At 40.3% G+C, this 16428-nt stretch overlaps 1 protein-coding gene across 9 annotated transcripts in view; it reads right to left on the reverse strand.

The window, feature by feature from the left end:
- Positions 1 to 2491: 2491 nt before the first annotated feature.
- The window catches only part of LOC132386011 (ataxin-7-like protein 3), a 138569-nt gene continuing 124632 nt past the window's right edge, over positions 2492 to 16428 (reverse strand). For all 9 annotated transcript variants that reach the window (XM_059958272.1, XM_059958274.1, XM_059958267.1 and 6 more), the window contains one exon: positions 2492 to 3836. In XM_059958272.1, coding sequence (XP_059814255.1) covers positions 3691 to 3836 — 146 coding nt within the window. In that variant the 3' untranslated portion in view covers positions 2492 to 3690. The remainder of the gene's footprint in view (positions 3837 to 16428) is intronic.

Below are 16428 nucleotides of genomic sequence, written 5' to 3' on the forward strand. Positions count from 1 at the left end.
TACTTGATTTGATATTGGAAATGAACCTGGTCAAGTGTCAAATCTGTCAGTGGGAGAGCATTTTGGAGTAGTGATCACAATCATCTCAATCAATTCTATTTTTTACCACAGCATTGGAGGGGGTAGGAACAGACACATTGGTAAAGTGTTTAATTGGAGTAAGGGGTAATATGAAGCTATCAGGCAGGAACATGGAAACATAAATTGGGACTAGATGGTCTCAGGGAAATGTATGGTAGAAATGTGGCAGATTTTCAGGGGTATGTGTGGCATTCTGCCTAGGTATGTTTCAATGAGAGAGGGAAAGGATGGTAGGATACAGGTACTGTGGTGTACAAAGGCTGTTGTAAATCTAGTCAAGAAAAAGAGCTTATGAAAGTTTCAAAAGACTAAATAATGATAGAGATCCATAAGATTATAAGGCTAGCAGGAAGGAGTTTAAGAAGGAAATTAGAAGACTCAGGAGGCCATAAAGTGGTCCTGGCGGACAGGATTAAGGAAAAACACCAAGGCATTCTAGAAGTATGTGAAGAGCAAGAGGATATGATATGAGAGAATAGGACCAATCACGTGTGACAGTAGAAAAGTGTGTATGGAAGCGGAGGAGATAAGAGAGATACTTAATGAATACTTTGCTTCAGTATTCACTACTGAAAAGGATGACTTACTGTGAATTGAAAAGCTCGAGCATGTAGATATTAAGAATGAAGATGTGCTGGAGTTTTGGAAAGCATCAAGTTGGCTAAGTCTCTGAGACTGGATGAGATGTACCCCAAGCTACTGTGATAGGTGAGGGGGAGGATTACTGAGCCTCTGGCAATGATCTTTGCATCATCAACGGGAGAGATTTTGGGGGATTGGAGGGTTGCAGATGCTGTTCCCTTATTCAAGAAAGGGAGTAGAGATAGTCCAGGAAATTATAGTCTAGTGAGTCTTACCTCAGTGGTTGGTAAATTGATGGAGAAGATCCTGAGAGACAGAATTGATGGACATTTGGAGAGGCATAATATGATTAGGAATAGTCAGCATGGCTTTGTCAAAGGCAGCTCATGCCTTATGAACGTGATTGAATTTTTTGAGGATTTGCTAAATACATTGATGAAGAGCAGTATATGGATTTCAGCAAGACATTTGATAAGGTACCCCATGCAAGGCTTATTGAGAAAGTAAGGAGGCATCCAAGGGGACATTGTTTTGTGGATCCAGAATAGGCTTGCCCACAGAAAGTAAAGAGTGGTTGTAGACGGGTCATTTTTACATGGAGGTCGATGACTAGTGGTGTGCCTCAGGGATCTGTTCTGGGACCCCTTCTCTTTTAGAGTTTTATAAATGACCTAGCTGAGGAGGTGGAGGAATGGGTTTGTAAATTTGCTGATGACACAAAGGTTGGGGGTGTTGTGGATAGTTTGGAGGGCTGTCAGAGGTTACAGTAGGACATTGGTAGGATGTAAAACTGAGCTGAGAAGTGGCAAATGGAGTTCAACCCAGTTAAGTGTGAGGTGGTTCATTTTGGTAGGTCAAATTTGAATGCATTGTATTAATGGTAAGAGTCTTGGCAGTGTGGAGGATCAGAGGGATCTTGGGATCTGAGTCCATAGGATACTTAAAGCTATGATTAAAAAGGCATATAGTGCATTGGCCTTCATCAATTGCAGGATTGAATTTAGGAGCCGAGAGGTAATGTTGCAGCGATATAGGACCCTGGTCAGACCCCACTTGGAGTACTGTGCTCAGTTCAGGGCACCTCACTACAGGAAGGATGTAGAAACTATAGAAAGGGTACGGAGGAGATTTACAAGGATGTTGCCTGGATTGGGGAGCATGCCTTATGAGAATAGGTTGAGTGAACTTGGCCTTTTCTCCTCGGAGCGACGGAGGATGAGAGGTGACCTGATAGAGGTGTATAAGATGATGAGAGGCATTGGTTGTGTGGATAGTCCGAGGCTTTTTCCCCAGGGCAGAAATGGCTAGCACGAGAGGGGACAGTTTTAAGGTGCTTGAAAGCAGGTACAGAGGAGATGCCAGGGGTAAGTTTTTTCTCAGAGAGTGGTGAGTGCGTGAAACAGGCTGCCGGGAACAGTGGTGGGGATGAATACGATAGGGTCTTTTAAGAGACTCTTGCACAGTTAGAAAAATAAAGGACTATGATTAACTCTAGGTAAGTACGTGTCCAGCACAACATTGTGGGCTAACATGCCTGTATTGTGCTATAGGTTTTTCATGTTTCTCTTATGGTCTTATGATCTATAAGATGAATAGAATGCAAAATGTTACACAGGTCAGATGTCAACAACATAAAATACAAACACAGAGCATTCAGCCAAATTCATTCAAGATTTTTTCTTACTTTTCCTTATTTTGAAATCTGCATCATATCATTCAATTTCATCTGCAAATATTTCTCTAATTGTTTGATTATTTTTAAGGGTCCTGATTAAAGACCATAACACATTAAGAAGAACCTTGAATTTAGCATATACACAAACAAATGTAAAGTGCAATGTTTATTTTATTATAGCAATAACACACAGATCTCCCAACCACTACAATGTTAAGTAGCAACTGAGACCCACCCATCTTATATTTACTAGTATATATACTTCGGGGCAAAAAGCAGAACTTTCAGCTTCTCAGATGTAAATGAAAGCAAATGTCCAATTTGGTCTAATGGGAAATAATGACAATAATTATTCCTTTTGCAACAACCACTTAACTTGGATACTCAATTTCAGTTAATCAATGTCACATTACAGAGACTGGAATAACTAGTATTTAGATATCTGACTATGTTGTTATGACAAAGAGGTAGAATGAGTTGCTGTAATTTCTAAGTATCTGGTGATAAACATGGGACCTAAAGGTTTTCTACTGTCCATTTGCTGGGCTGCTTTCACTGACTGAAATTAAGCCTTGTGGCTTAATTACTAATTCAGCCAGAATGCATTTCAGGTTCATGAGGAGTTAAAAATGGCACACTCACTTTCTAGATCTTCATTAAAAATCAGTCACTGGCTGGGCCATATTTTAGTGCAGACTTCCCCTTACAAACCGCAGATAGTGGACACTTAGATATTATTATAAGTTAGCAGTATGTAACAAATATCTAGCAGTATTTAAATTGATGTTTCAATTAACTAAAAAAAACAGTGAAGCCTTGAAAGGTGTGTTAGAAAAAGAGAAACATTTCTAAATTACAGTTTGACCGTGTTTGCAGACCATTTGTTGCACTTACCCTAGTGTGTGTCACACTACACAACTTTCATGAAGAACATTGTAATCATAAGTTCTAATCTTTATAAGAATTCTATAGAGTTCGATAGTGACTAAACCTTGCCCTTACAAATGCTATGAGCAGCTCTCTGAGGTAAGTCAGAAATGAGTGGCAGCTTCAGGCATAAGTTGCCATCATTGAGACAAGTATACAATTAATGCAATCAAACAGCAACATTTCATTGGCTTTGTACACTTGCAAATTTCCTCATTGCTTGGATAATAAAAAAGAAACAACAATGTCAAGCATCTTGGAAGGAAACCTTCAGTTTACAGGACCACAAGCATTAAAGGGTCATATACATTCTTGAAGACAGTCTACTCTTCTTGTACAGTAGTGGGTGGCTCAATGGTTGTCTCATCATAACCACAAATGTGAAATTCAGTGAGATAGAAGAGAAGAAAGTAGCTAAATTTCATTCAGTTGATTTCATCATATACATTAGAATTTGGAGGAGTTGATGCTTTGAGTTTCTTCTTCTTACTGGAACTCATGCCAGGAGCACTAGGAAGTCCAAGGTGAGGCTTCTTTTTTTTGTTCTTCTTGGAATCAGAATTGTTGGTACCTTCACATGAAGCAATAAAAACATGTTAGCAATATGTTTCATCATACATTTAGCAATATTACATTTCCACACATCAAACCTGCAAACTTTAGGGTTCAGTCAGTTAGGATTCAAATGCGATAAAGGATTATATTAACACAAGAATCAGTTTTTATTGTGGTGTTATTACTCTCTTGAATAAGCCTCAGTATTCCTCTATGTAAATATGAGAAAAAGTAGTAACAGATTCTGTTAGGTTGGGAGTTGTCAGAGGTAGCTAACTTCTACCAATGTAACAGATACTTGATGCTGTTTTTTAAAACAATAATGTGTCTTGGTGTTTTAACATCACTACTGTAATGAAACTAAGTTGTAAAGAATGTTAAGGCAAAAACAACCATTACTTCTGGTGAATAATACCAGATTTAATAAGCAAGCAAAACCATTTGGGATTTCATGCTCAGTTTGAGATTATGAGGCCAGTTCTTGTGGAGAGTAGCACCAGATACAAAAAGCTAGTGAGGCACATTGCATTTCCTAATGATCACATCTGCAGCAACTGTTAGCTGCTCAGGTACACATGCTCAACGCCGATGACCTGGAATCTGAGTTTTAAACACTGTGATGCATCAGAAAAGCAGAGGATTACCCGAAGGCAGTTTACCATCTCGTCGTCTGCCTGCTGTGCCTCTGCCAGTGCTGCATAGTCTACCCCCAGGGACAGGGCCTGGACAGCTGGTCTTGAGAGTGCATCCGCCACGACGTTGTCCTTCCCCGAGACATGCTGGATGTCCGTCGTGTACTCGGAGATGTAGGACAGATGTTGCTGCTGGTGAGCCGACCAGGGACCGGACACCTTCGTGAATGCGAAGGTCAACGGTTTGTGGTCCGTGAACGCGGTGAATGGCCTGCCTTCTAAGAAGTACCTGAAATGCCGGATTGCCAGACACAGTGCCAACAGCTCCTGGTCGAAACCACTGTACTTGAGTTCGGGTGGTCGTATGTGCTTGCTGAAGAACGCCAGGGGTTGCCAGTGCCCCTGGATGAGCTGCTCCAGCACCCCACCGATTGCTGTGTCTGATGCATCCACCGTGAGGGCGGTCAGAACGTCCGTTTTGGGGTGCACCAGCATTGCGGCATCTGCCAAGGCTTCCTTGGCTTTAATGAAAGCGGCCGCGGCCTCCTCGTCCCAAGTAATGTCCTTGCTTTTACCCGACATCAGGGTGTACAAAGGACGCATGATACGGGCTGCTGAGGGGAGGAAACGGTGGTAGAAGTTCACCATACCAACAAACTCCTGCAGGCCTTTGACCGTGTTGGGCTGGGCAAATTGGCAGATCTTGTGTCTACCTTGGCAGGCAGAGGTGTTGGCCCATCTTTGGTAATCCTGTGGCCCAGGAAGTCGATGGTATCGACACTGAACTGACATTTGGCCGGGTTGATCATAAGGCCGCAATCACTCAGGCGGGAGTAGAGCTGGCGGAGGTGGGACAGATTCTCCTGACGACTACTGCTGGCTATAAGGATGTCGTCCAAGTAGATGAACACAAAGTCCAGGTCCCGTCCCACCACGTCCATTAGTCTCTGGAACGTCTGTGCGGCATTCTTCAGGCCGAACGGCATTCAGAGGAACTCGAACAGGCCGAACGGGGTGATAAGTGCTGTTTTGGAGATGTCTTCAGGGTGCACCGGGATTTGATGGTACCCTGGCCAAGGTCTACTTTGGAAAAGATTCTTGCCCTGTGCAGGTTTGCTGCAAAGTCCTGTATGTGCGGCACGGGGTAGCGGTCTGGAGTTGTAGCCTCATTCAGTCTGCGGTAGTCGCCGCATGTTCTCCAACCCCCGGCTGCTTTGGGCACCTTGTGCAGGGGAGAGGCCCATGGGCTGTCAGACCTCCATACAATCCCCAATTCCTCCATCTTCTTGAACTCCTCCTTTGCCAGGCGGAGCTTTTCCAGGGGGAGCCTTCGTGCGTGGGCGTGGAGGCATGGCCTGGTCTGGTCTGCTGTTGGGCACGTGACCTGGTAATCTGACCGACTGACGCCACACTCTCCCTCTTGGCTTTCCACAGCACATCTGCCACGTCTGCCAACCCCCGCCACCTTCTGGGGGTTGCTGAACTCTGTGTCAGCCATCAGCAGATGTATGTCCTCGGGCAGATGCTCCAGGAACGCTTACTCAAACATGAGGCAAGACTTGTGTCCGTCAGCCAGGGCGAACATCTCGTTCATCAATGCTGACGGCAGTCTGTCTCCCAAACCGTGAGAGGCCCAAGGTCTCAATGAGCAGTGCCTTGAATGCTTCATATTTGCCTTCTTCCGGGGGCGACTGTACGAAATCCGCAACCTGGGCGGCCGTCTCCTGGTCAAGGGCGCTCACCACGTGGTAGTAACGCGTGGAATCAGAGGATATCTGCCGAATCTGGAACTGGGCTTCTGCTTGGCTAAACCACACGCGTGGTCGCAGCATCCAGAAAGTCAGCAGTTTGAGCGTAACTGTGTGAACAGATGAAGAGTCGGTCATCTTTGGTCCAAATCCCGTTTGGACCGTTGGGGTCACCAATGTAGTGATGTGCTACACACAGCGCTGAAATAACAACACGCAGTTGGTAAGTCGCTTCGAGACTAATTTATTCAAACTTCGCGGCGCTGGCATTTAATCCCTAGCGCCCGCCTCTTCGGGCGGAAATGACGTCAGAGGTGCATTACCAAAGTCTCTCCCCGAGCGCTGGCAATTTGTGAGTCGGTTCCCCTGTGCAGAAAGTGGGTTGCCACAATGCTCGATTTGTTACTTAAGGTACATATAAATCAACCTACGATTAATAAGATCAGAGAGCTAAATGTGTGGCTCAAAGATTATGAGACATTGGCAGCAGTATGGGGAAAGAAGGAGGTGTTCCAATGGGATGGACTCCACCCAAATCAAACTGATACCAGGACTTTTCATCATACCTGCTAATCAAATCTCACACCTAAGGCCGTAGTTAGGGCTTTAAACTAAATAGTTGGGTGTGGGGGTTCAACAGCATCAAAAATATGGATACAGAAGAAGAAGAATACAGGTGAGATTAGGTAAATCCTCTGAATTAAGAGTAAGACAAAGAGTTTAGGAAGAGATAAGAATACAATGTTGAACAATATAGAGAAAAAAATGAAAAGAATGATGAAAGTAAGACTGAAGATAATATTTTGTTGAAAGGTTTTGGCCCAAAACATCCACTGTACCTTTTTCCATAGATGCTGCCTGGCCTGCTGAGTTCTTCCAGCACTTTGCTCATGTTGCTGAAGATATTATATGTGAATAAGCATAGTATAGGACAAAGAAAACATACAGAACAATACAGGCTCTTCAGCCATAAGGAAGTTAATCTTGTAACACAGCTAGAGATTGGCAGGTGTGGTGTTATGTGTTACGTACTCGTGACTCATGACAGTGGTGCCCTTGTCACGTGACTGGGGTTGAAGCTATACTGGACTTGAGGTGATGGTCTTGTGATGGTGGAATGACGTCATTTTCCCGCCAGTAGAGATCATGTGACGGGTTTTTTTTTACAGGTTATAAAAGGAAGACCCCACCCTGTGAGGAGGGGCAGTTCGTGGCTGGATTTGCCAGGTTGACTTCATGCCACTGCGTGATTTAAAGTGATTACGCAGTTTAGTTGAAAGATGAAGTTTTATTTAATGCCTAAAGTTTAAGAGGTCATTGCCAGCAGGTTCTTTACGATTCTGCTAGTTCGAGAAATTTGTGGAGAGTGAAGATCAGGAGTTAAAGATCGAGGAGAATCGCTTTTTACGGTGAAATGGGTTTTGACCTTTGTTTGATCCTTATTTGGAAGGATTTCGTTGACTATCTTCGTGTTAATCCCTGGGTTTACCAGAAAGGATTGAGGATAGTGAGGAAGGAAAGGTCAGTGCCTTTAAGCCGTTTTGTTTCGTAAATTCTTCGTGGGAAGTTCGATGTCGGGGATCAAAGCAAAGCGACGTGAAAGAGAATTTAAATCGTCTTATAAAGTCTCTCCTTTTAAATGGACTGTCAGCCTATCAAACTTTTGGCAATACCACTTTAAAGAACTGTTTTTGCAATATCACTTTAAGAACTGTTTGAACAGCCGCTCAGCAGCTGTTTCCGGTTACGTTAGTGATTGTTTACTTTTGGGGAGTTTGTTTTCTGTGTTTAATAAACGTGTTGTTTGTTATAAGAAACCCTTGCCGAACTCATATATTTATTGTTGCCTGAATACGTAACATAGGGATATCACTAGAGTCATGGCTGAAAGAAGATTATAGCTGGGAGCTTAATGTCCAAGGGTACATATTGTAGCAAAAGGACAGGCAAGAAGGCAGAGAAGGTGGAGAGGCTCTGTTGGTAAATAAATGAAATCAAATCCTTAGAAAGAGGTGTCATTTTGGAAGATGCAGAATCTTTGTGGATAGAATAAGAAACTGCAAGGATAAAAGGACACTGATGGAAGTTTGCCTTGAAAAGTAATAAAGCTGTGGGCTACAAATTACAATGAGAGATAGAAAATGCAAGTGAAAAGGGCAATCTTATGATATGTTATGGGGGATTTCAATATGCAATTGAACTGTGTTTTTTTCAAGCAGACTGGTTGAGCCCACTAGGGCATTGGTCCTCAACCACCAGGCCACAAAGTATGTTCTACTGCGCAGCAAGGAAATGACATGATTTGGTTATATGAAATGATTTGAATCAGCTGCACCTTTCCTCATTCCCTGTCACACCCAGTGTTGAACTTGAACATATGCGAGGTCATCAGTCAGTCATTAACCTACAACAACTCGATGAGTAAAAAACAAATGTTGCTTGAGAGTTTCTTTGGAAGAGGTGGTAGGGACATAAAAGGCCTAAAGATGATGATAATGCAGAGACAGCTGAGGCCATGACTGCAAAAAAAAAAGCTCCTTTCAACAGAAAATACGACGTCATACATAAAATATGGCTTTAAAGTGACTGATGACTTGCACGCTCCAAGCTCCCTGTGTGAGATATGTGGAGACAAGCTGTCCAATGAGACAATGAAGCCCCCAAAACTGCTTTGGCACCGAGTCCAAGCACCCTGCACTTAAAGACAAACCCGTTAAGTTTTCTGAGTGGAAAAAACGTGAGCAAGCATGGCAGAAGCAAGTGCTGAGAGCCACCACCTCCACACATGCTGCTGCTCTGAGAGCATCGTATTTAGTGGCTAGCCATATTGCTAAGGCTAAAAAACCTTTCACTGTGTGAAGAATTGATTCTGTGTGCTGCCATGGACTTGTGCCATGAACTGTTGGGAAAAACTAACAAGATGGCACAGCCTCCTAGCGTTACATATCGCCATATCATATTGTTTCCTCGCGGCTCAGTAGCATATACTTTGTGGCCCGGTGGTTGGGGACCACTGCATGGAGCAGACATGTTGCTTGAACTGCTCTGTTCTTTTTAAATTACTGAATCCAAACTTCTTTGAAAGCTTATGATGTCTAATGTCTAACATGATGTCTAATGCTAAAACTTCTAAAACAGAAAGGGATCCTTCTGTGACTATGGAGGCTATTGTGGAGCTAATTCAGTAAGCTCAGAGTGAAACGTCTGAACAACTTTCAGATTTGTGTTTAAAAGTTACCACAGAACTTAAATGAATGGTGATTCTGCTGCAGACTATTCAAAAGACTTTACAGGAACATACTACTCAGATTCAACAACGTGAAGATGCTTTAATGAGACGCAATAGTAAGATGGATGAGTTGGAAAAGTTCAGAGATAAACAATCGAAAATTGTTGAATCTTCAAGACAAAAGATTGTCAGTTTGGAGAGAAGATCAAGAAGGAACAATATATGAATTTTGGGTCTTCCTGAGTTGGTCAAAGGCAGTCAACCTTCTGCATTCTTTGCAAAGCTGTTCACCTGTTTGTTTCCTGGTGTTTTGGATACCCCACCTAGAATAGATAGAGCTCACCGAGTTCCAGTTTTTAGATCCTGTTCTCAACAAAAACTTCGACCTGTGATAACTGTGTTTCATGACTTCCAAACAAAGGTTACTATAATTCGCCAATCTTGTCGGTTAGGTATGATTAACTTTGAAGATTATAAGATAAGGTTGGTCAAAGATTATTCCCTGGAGGTATTAAATGAATGTTTTAAGTATAAAAAGGTTATGGCATAATTACATAATAAAGACTATAAACCTTTATTAACTTACTCCGCTCGCCTCAGGATTATTCCTAGTGGGTGGAATTCATTAGTAGATTAGCCTTCAACCTCTCTTAGGTGATTTTTTTTCTTTGTGGGGGAGGGCGGGAGTGGGCAGTTTTATTTCTTTTTCCTTCTTATCAGCTGTTTGGTTATCCTTGCCTTATCTATTGCTTGGTTAAGTATTTTGAATTTTAAGGTTTGGATTTTTTGTATATTCCAGTGGCTTATATCTTTAACCTCTGTTTTAAACATATTTAAACATACACAATATTAGTTTACTTAGTTTAAACCACCCTGGGAAACGCAATAAGATTTTCACCTATATTAAGAAATTGAATGCCTCCATTATTTTTTTTACAAGAATCACATGTTCACAGATCTGACAGTGGGCATTTGTTCAAGCATTGGAATGGTCTAGCTTTTCATTCTTCCTTTCAAGCCAAGGCCAGAGGTACTTCCATTTTGATTGACAATTCAGTTGTCTTTGTTCAACATGATGTAATGTCTGACCCCAATGGGTGGTTCGTTATATTCTCAGGGAAATTAGATAACAAACTAATGGTTTTTGCTAATGTCTACATGCTCTGAATATAGATGATCCTGTTTTTTTTTTAACTTCTTTTTTCCTTTTTATTAAACTTAAATTTGTACTCAATCTTGGGAGGTGATTTTAACTGCTGTCTTGACCCTGTTTTAGAACCAGTCATCTTCAAAACGATTAAATATTAGCAGATCTGCCTCCTATATCCAATCTTTTCTAATGAAATGTGACATTATCGATGTTTGACTTTTTTACACCAAGCAAGTAGAGAATATTTCTTTTCTTCTCATGTTCATCATATCTATTTCAGGATTGATTTTTTTGTGGGTACTCATTTGATACCATATGTTCGATCCTGTGAATATAAAGAAATTGCTGTTTCAGATCATGCTGTCCTCTTTTTATCTTTAAATCTTCTGGATGTTTCTTGATCAAACAGATTTTGGCATTTTAATCCAATTTTACTATCGGATAAGGTTTTTAAAATATTTTTAGAGAGTCAAAATACCTTTTTCTTTGAAGAGGGTACGCTATTTGGCACTTCTAGCCTTAATATTCAGGATGCTTTCAAGGTTTATATTAGATGCCAAATTATTTCCTATACAGCAAGTATTAAGAAAAAAGGAGAGAACTGATTTAGCAAATCAGCGGAAACATATAGATCAAAACTATGCTTCTATCTGATTAACAAAAACTTTCAACCAGCAAAATGCAAATATTTGGGATTTATCTCTCTAGGGCCTTTAGTTTTCTAGTTTTTTTTTTGTTGTTAATGCTTTGCTTGACCTGTGTTAATTTTGGCCTTTATTAAAGGTAGAATATGTGTTGGTACAAATTTTAAGGAGAGAAGCCATATTAGATTAGATTGAAAGTTTGGGCTGTATGGGGAATGCTTTGTAAGTTTTTTGTTTGGTAGAGCCTGCGATCATCCTCAGTTGGGAGGAAGATCTAGGTTTAGGGGGTTAATTGGGTTTATTTGTTTGTGTAAAGGGGTGGAGGGAGAGTTTTGGGGGAATTACCATTCTTTAGTGTGTTACGGATTGGCCAGAATTTCTTTTCATTGTGCGTTATTGTGTGCAGCTTGTGCCCTCGCACTGTTTTGGATTGTGGGCCCTGTGTGACTTTTGATACGGTTAACATGAGTGCTGCTGACGGAGGCCATCCTGTGAGGTTTATTTCTTGGAATGTAAAGGGGCTCAATGGTCCTGTTAAAAGAGCTAAAGTTTTCTCTCTTCTGAAACAATTAAAATAATTATTTCTACAAGAGACACATTTAAGAGTGGAAGACCTTAATAGACTCTGTAAAGCGTGGATTAGTCGGGTTTTTCACTCCAAGTTTAATAGCAGGTCCTGGGGGGGGGGGGGGGGGGGTAATATTAATCACCAAAAGAATGCAGTTTACACCATCTGATGTAATCAGTGACCCTAATGGTCACTTTATTATAGTCTCTGGATCTCTCTTTCAGATATCTGTCATTTTGGTAACTGTTTATGCCCCTAATTGGGATGACATCCACTTTGCAAATAAGGTTTTGTTATTGATACCTAACCTGAATACACACCAGCTAATCTTTTCAGGACATCTGAACTATGCTATTGACCCACTGCTTGATTGGTCTAGCTTAAGGGAACATCTTCTGGTATGGCAAAGGCCTTCTCGATGCAACAAAATGGTTATATAGATCCATTGAATCCATCAGTTAGGCAATTCTCTTTCTTTTCTCATGTTTACCACTCCTATTCCAGGCTAGACAACTTCTTCATAGATAGATCCTTGATACCAATGATTAGACAAATTGAGTACACTGCTATAGTTATATCTGATCCCTCGCCCATGAAACTAGACCTATGTTTTCCTTTAAACATTGGAGAACAGCCTTTGTGGAGACTTAACCCCTTATCGGCTAACATTGACACATTCTTTGAGACTAACAAAACTGAGTCGGTATTGTACTCTTTACATTGGGAAACTTTAAAAGCTTACTTGAGGGGTCAAATAATACACTTCACATGCCAATAAAGAGCATAGGAAGGGAATGCAATCTATTTTGGACCTGGATAGGCAATATTCTGAAGCATCCACTGCGAATTATATAAAAGCTGGGCTGATCTGCAAACAAATCTTCTGTCTACAAACCTCCCAGAACAACTAATTCTTAAGACACATGGCCTCTATTATGAATATGGTGACAAGGCGAGCCGGCTTATGGCTCATCAGTTGAAGCATCAAGCTGCATCACGACTTAGTCCCCGGATAAGAGTCGCGCACCAAAACTTGACAAGCAATCCAAAAGAGATTAATAACATCTTTGCAACTTTTTATTCCTCTCTGTATACCTTAGTTTCCCTCAGATATAACAAATATGGAACGTTTTTTTAGATAATTTGGAAATACCAACTCTTGAACTAGAGGAGGTGGAGAATTTAGATTGGACCCTTGGGCAGGAAGAGATTAATAATGCCATTATGGCTATGCAGAGTGGCAAGTCCCCAGGTCCTGATGGTTATCTGATAAAATTTTATAAGGAATTTAAGGATAAGCTCATACCGGTTCTTCTAGAAGTGTTTCAGGAATCTTTGGAGAACTATTCCTTACCTCCTACTCTTTCACAGACATCTATTTCACTACTTCTTAAAAAGGACAAGGACCCAACTCAATGTGGATCATATCGCCCCATCTCACTTTTGAATGTGAAATCGTCACTTTTTTTATTATCCATAGACTGGCTGATGTGGTTTATTCATCCAGTGATTCTCCGAGTCCAGAGGTTGTTATCTCCTTGGACATTTGATAGAGTGGAGTGGGTATACTTGTTTAGTGTTTTGGAGAAATTTGGATTTGGCAGAATATCTGTAGCCTGGGTTAAGCTAGTATATCATTCGCCTTTAGCGTGTATACAGTCGAATTACTTTCTATTTCCCATTAACACGTGGCACTCGCCAAGGCTGCCCGTTGTCCCCTCTTCTTTTTGCAATTGCAATTAAGCCTATTGCACTGAAGTCAACTACATTGTTTCAAGGTGTTAGGAGGGGGACATGGAACACCGTGTATCCCTATATGCTGACGACTTCTTACTTTATGTTAGCGACCCTGTAGGTAGCAGTCCTGCTATTGTGTCATTATTAGGTCAATTTGGAGCTTTCTCTGGCTATAAACTGAACCTTCAAAAAAGCAAATGCTTTCCCATTAATAACTTGGCCCTACAGATCCAACAGGAATCTTTGCCTTTTCCTTTATCTCAAGATGATTTTGTATACCCAGGAATACACGTTACTCACTCTTTTACATCTCTGTTTGAAGCTAACTACAAGCCTCAGGTTAGCCAAATGAAGGCTGATTTTGAGAGGTGGCTCAGTTTACCCCTTACTATATCTGGGAGAATTCAATGTGAAAATGACTATATTTCTTTATTTGTTCTAGTGCTTGCCAGTTTTCTTATCTAAGTTATTTTTCAAATCAGTTGACCAAGCTATGACCTCCTTTATGTGGGAAAATAAGGTCTCAAGGGTTAATAAGTGTGGATCCGGGCAGTTTGAGTCTGACCACCGAGGGGTTGATGACACTCTCAATCTCAAATGGTCCCAGGTAGCGAAGGGTGGGTTTCTTGGGTTCGTGCATGATTTCTTTAGATGTTGAAAAAGCTTTTGACTGGGTTGAATGGAATTATTTATTTAAAATATTAGGAAAATATAACTTTGGTCTAATTTTATTCAATGGATTAAATTACTTTATCTTCCACTGCACAGGTTCTTACTAAGTCTCAGAGCTCTAAATCATTTAATCTCCAATGTGGAACCAGACAAGGATGACCTTTGAGTCCTTTGCTTTTTGAATTGTCTTTAGAGCCTTTAGCCATCATGTTTCGTGAATCCGTTGGCAACTCGGGTACTTTAAGGAGGGGTATCGCTCATAAGTTGTTGCTTTATGCTGATGACCTTTTGCTCTACATCTCTAATGTGGAGTCCTTTCTCAGTACTTCCTTCACTTTTGGAATTTAGTCAGTTCTCAGGATATAAATTTAATCTTCATAAGAATGAACTTTCTCCCTTGAATAATTTGGTATCACTCAACTCTGACCTTCCTTTTAAAATTGTAAGAAATCAATTTACTTATTTGGGTAGAACAATCACTAAGAATTATATATCTCTTTTTAAAGAAAACTTTATCACTCTTTTGGAGTATGTTAAAAAGGTACTATCAAACTGGTATCCACTTTCTTTATCGCTGATTGGACGTATTAATTCTATTAAAATGAATATTTTGCCTAAATATAATCATATAACAATTACAGCACGGAAACAGGCCATCTTGGCCCTTCTAGTCCGTGCTGAACACTTACTCTCACCTAGTCCCACCGACCTGCACTCAGCCCATAACCCTCCATTCCTTTCCCATCCATATACCTATCCAATTTTACTTTAAATGACAATACCAAACCTGCCTCTACCACTTCTACTTCTATTTCAAGCCTTACTTGTTTTATTCTTAAATCTTGTGTTGACTCTTTAGATTCGATTACATCTTCTAATTTATGGAAGAATAAACCCCACCCCCGATTAAAGAAAGTTCATCTACAGAAAACTAAAAAAAATGGGGGATTAGCCCTACCCAATTTTAGGTTTTACTACTGGGCAGTCAATATATGCTATTTTTAGTTTTGGTTATATTATATTAATCGTGAAGACTGTTCGGTCTGGGTTTCCTCATAAGTTAATTCTGTTAAAAATTTTCTATTATTTCTCTTCATTCTTCAATTCCTTTATCCTTAAGTAATTTAACTAGTAATTATGAAGTTAAACATTCTTTGAGGATTTGTTTACAATTTAGAAAATTCTTTGGGATATTTGGTTTTCCACTCTGCAGTCCCTTTTTATCATAATTTTTTAATTTTAATTTTTTAAACCTTCTTTGACTGATGTAATTTTTAAAGAGTGGAATAGACTAGGTATTAAATGTTTTTAGGATCCGTTTGTTGGAGATAGTCTTTCCTCATTTGATCAACTACCTATTAAACATGATCTGCGTAAAGCTCACTTTTTAAGATATTTACAAATCAGAGATTTTTTGCATTCTCAACTTGATATATGTCCAGATAAGAATCTAATTGATACAATTTTTACTCTGAAACCTTTTTATAATACATCTATTTCTAATATTTATAGTATGTTGTTGGCAATGAGAAACATTCCGTTAGATAAAATTAAAAACCTCTGGGAACATGACCTACAGATTTCAATTGATGAGGATATTGCTATTTTTAAACTTGTTCACACCTCTTCGTTATGTGCATGTCACTCTCTTTTACAATTTAAAATGGTTCATAGAGCATATGACTAAAGATAAGCTCTCTCATTTTTACTCAGATTTTTCTCCATACTGTAACAGTTGTAATGTTGAAGAGGCCTCTCTAATTCATAAGTCTTGGTCTGCCCACAGCTTGATAAATTTTAGAAAGAAGTATTTCAAACTTTCTTGGAACTTTAAACTTTAAACCCAACCCTCTGCCTGCCTTGTTTGGCATTGTTGTAGGTGCGATCACTTATCTTCTCTGTCAACAGAATTCGAGCGTTACTTCCCAACCATAAATAAACCATATAACCAAAATGACCCAATACGTGCAAAGGAATGGGTCTGTGACCCATTCTGAATGTCCCCGGTGAATCTTTCATGACAGCGCGGGAAGAAGATCAACTCCTTAAGCTTGAAAATAATGGTGGGCTGATAAGTATGTTTGACATAACATCTCTGCTGACATTCTGGATCAACGTCAAGGCTGAATACCCTGAGATAGCCATGAAAGCTATCCATTGCTTCCATTTCCAACATCACAGATCTGTGAAGCAGGGTTTTCTGCAATGAATGCAATGAAAACTAAATT

The sequence above is a fragment of the Hypanus sabinus genome, assembly GCF_030144855.1.
Source record: "Hypanus sabinus isolate sHypSab1 chromosome Y unlocalized genomic scaffold, sHypSab1.hap1 SUPER_Y_unloc_11, whole genome shotgun sequence".
NCBI classification, from domain to species: Eukaryota; Metazoa; Chordata; class Chondrichthyes; order Myliobatiformes; family Dasyatidae; genus Hypanus; species Hypanus sabinus.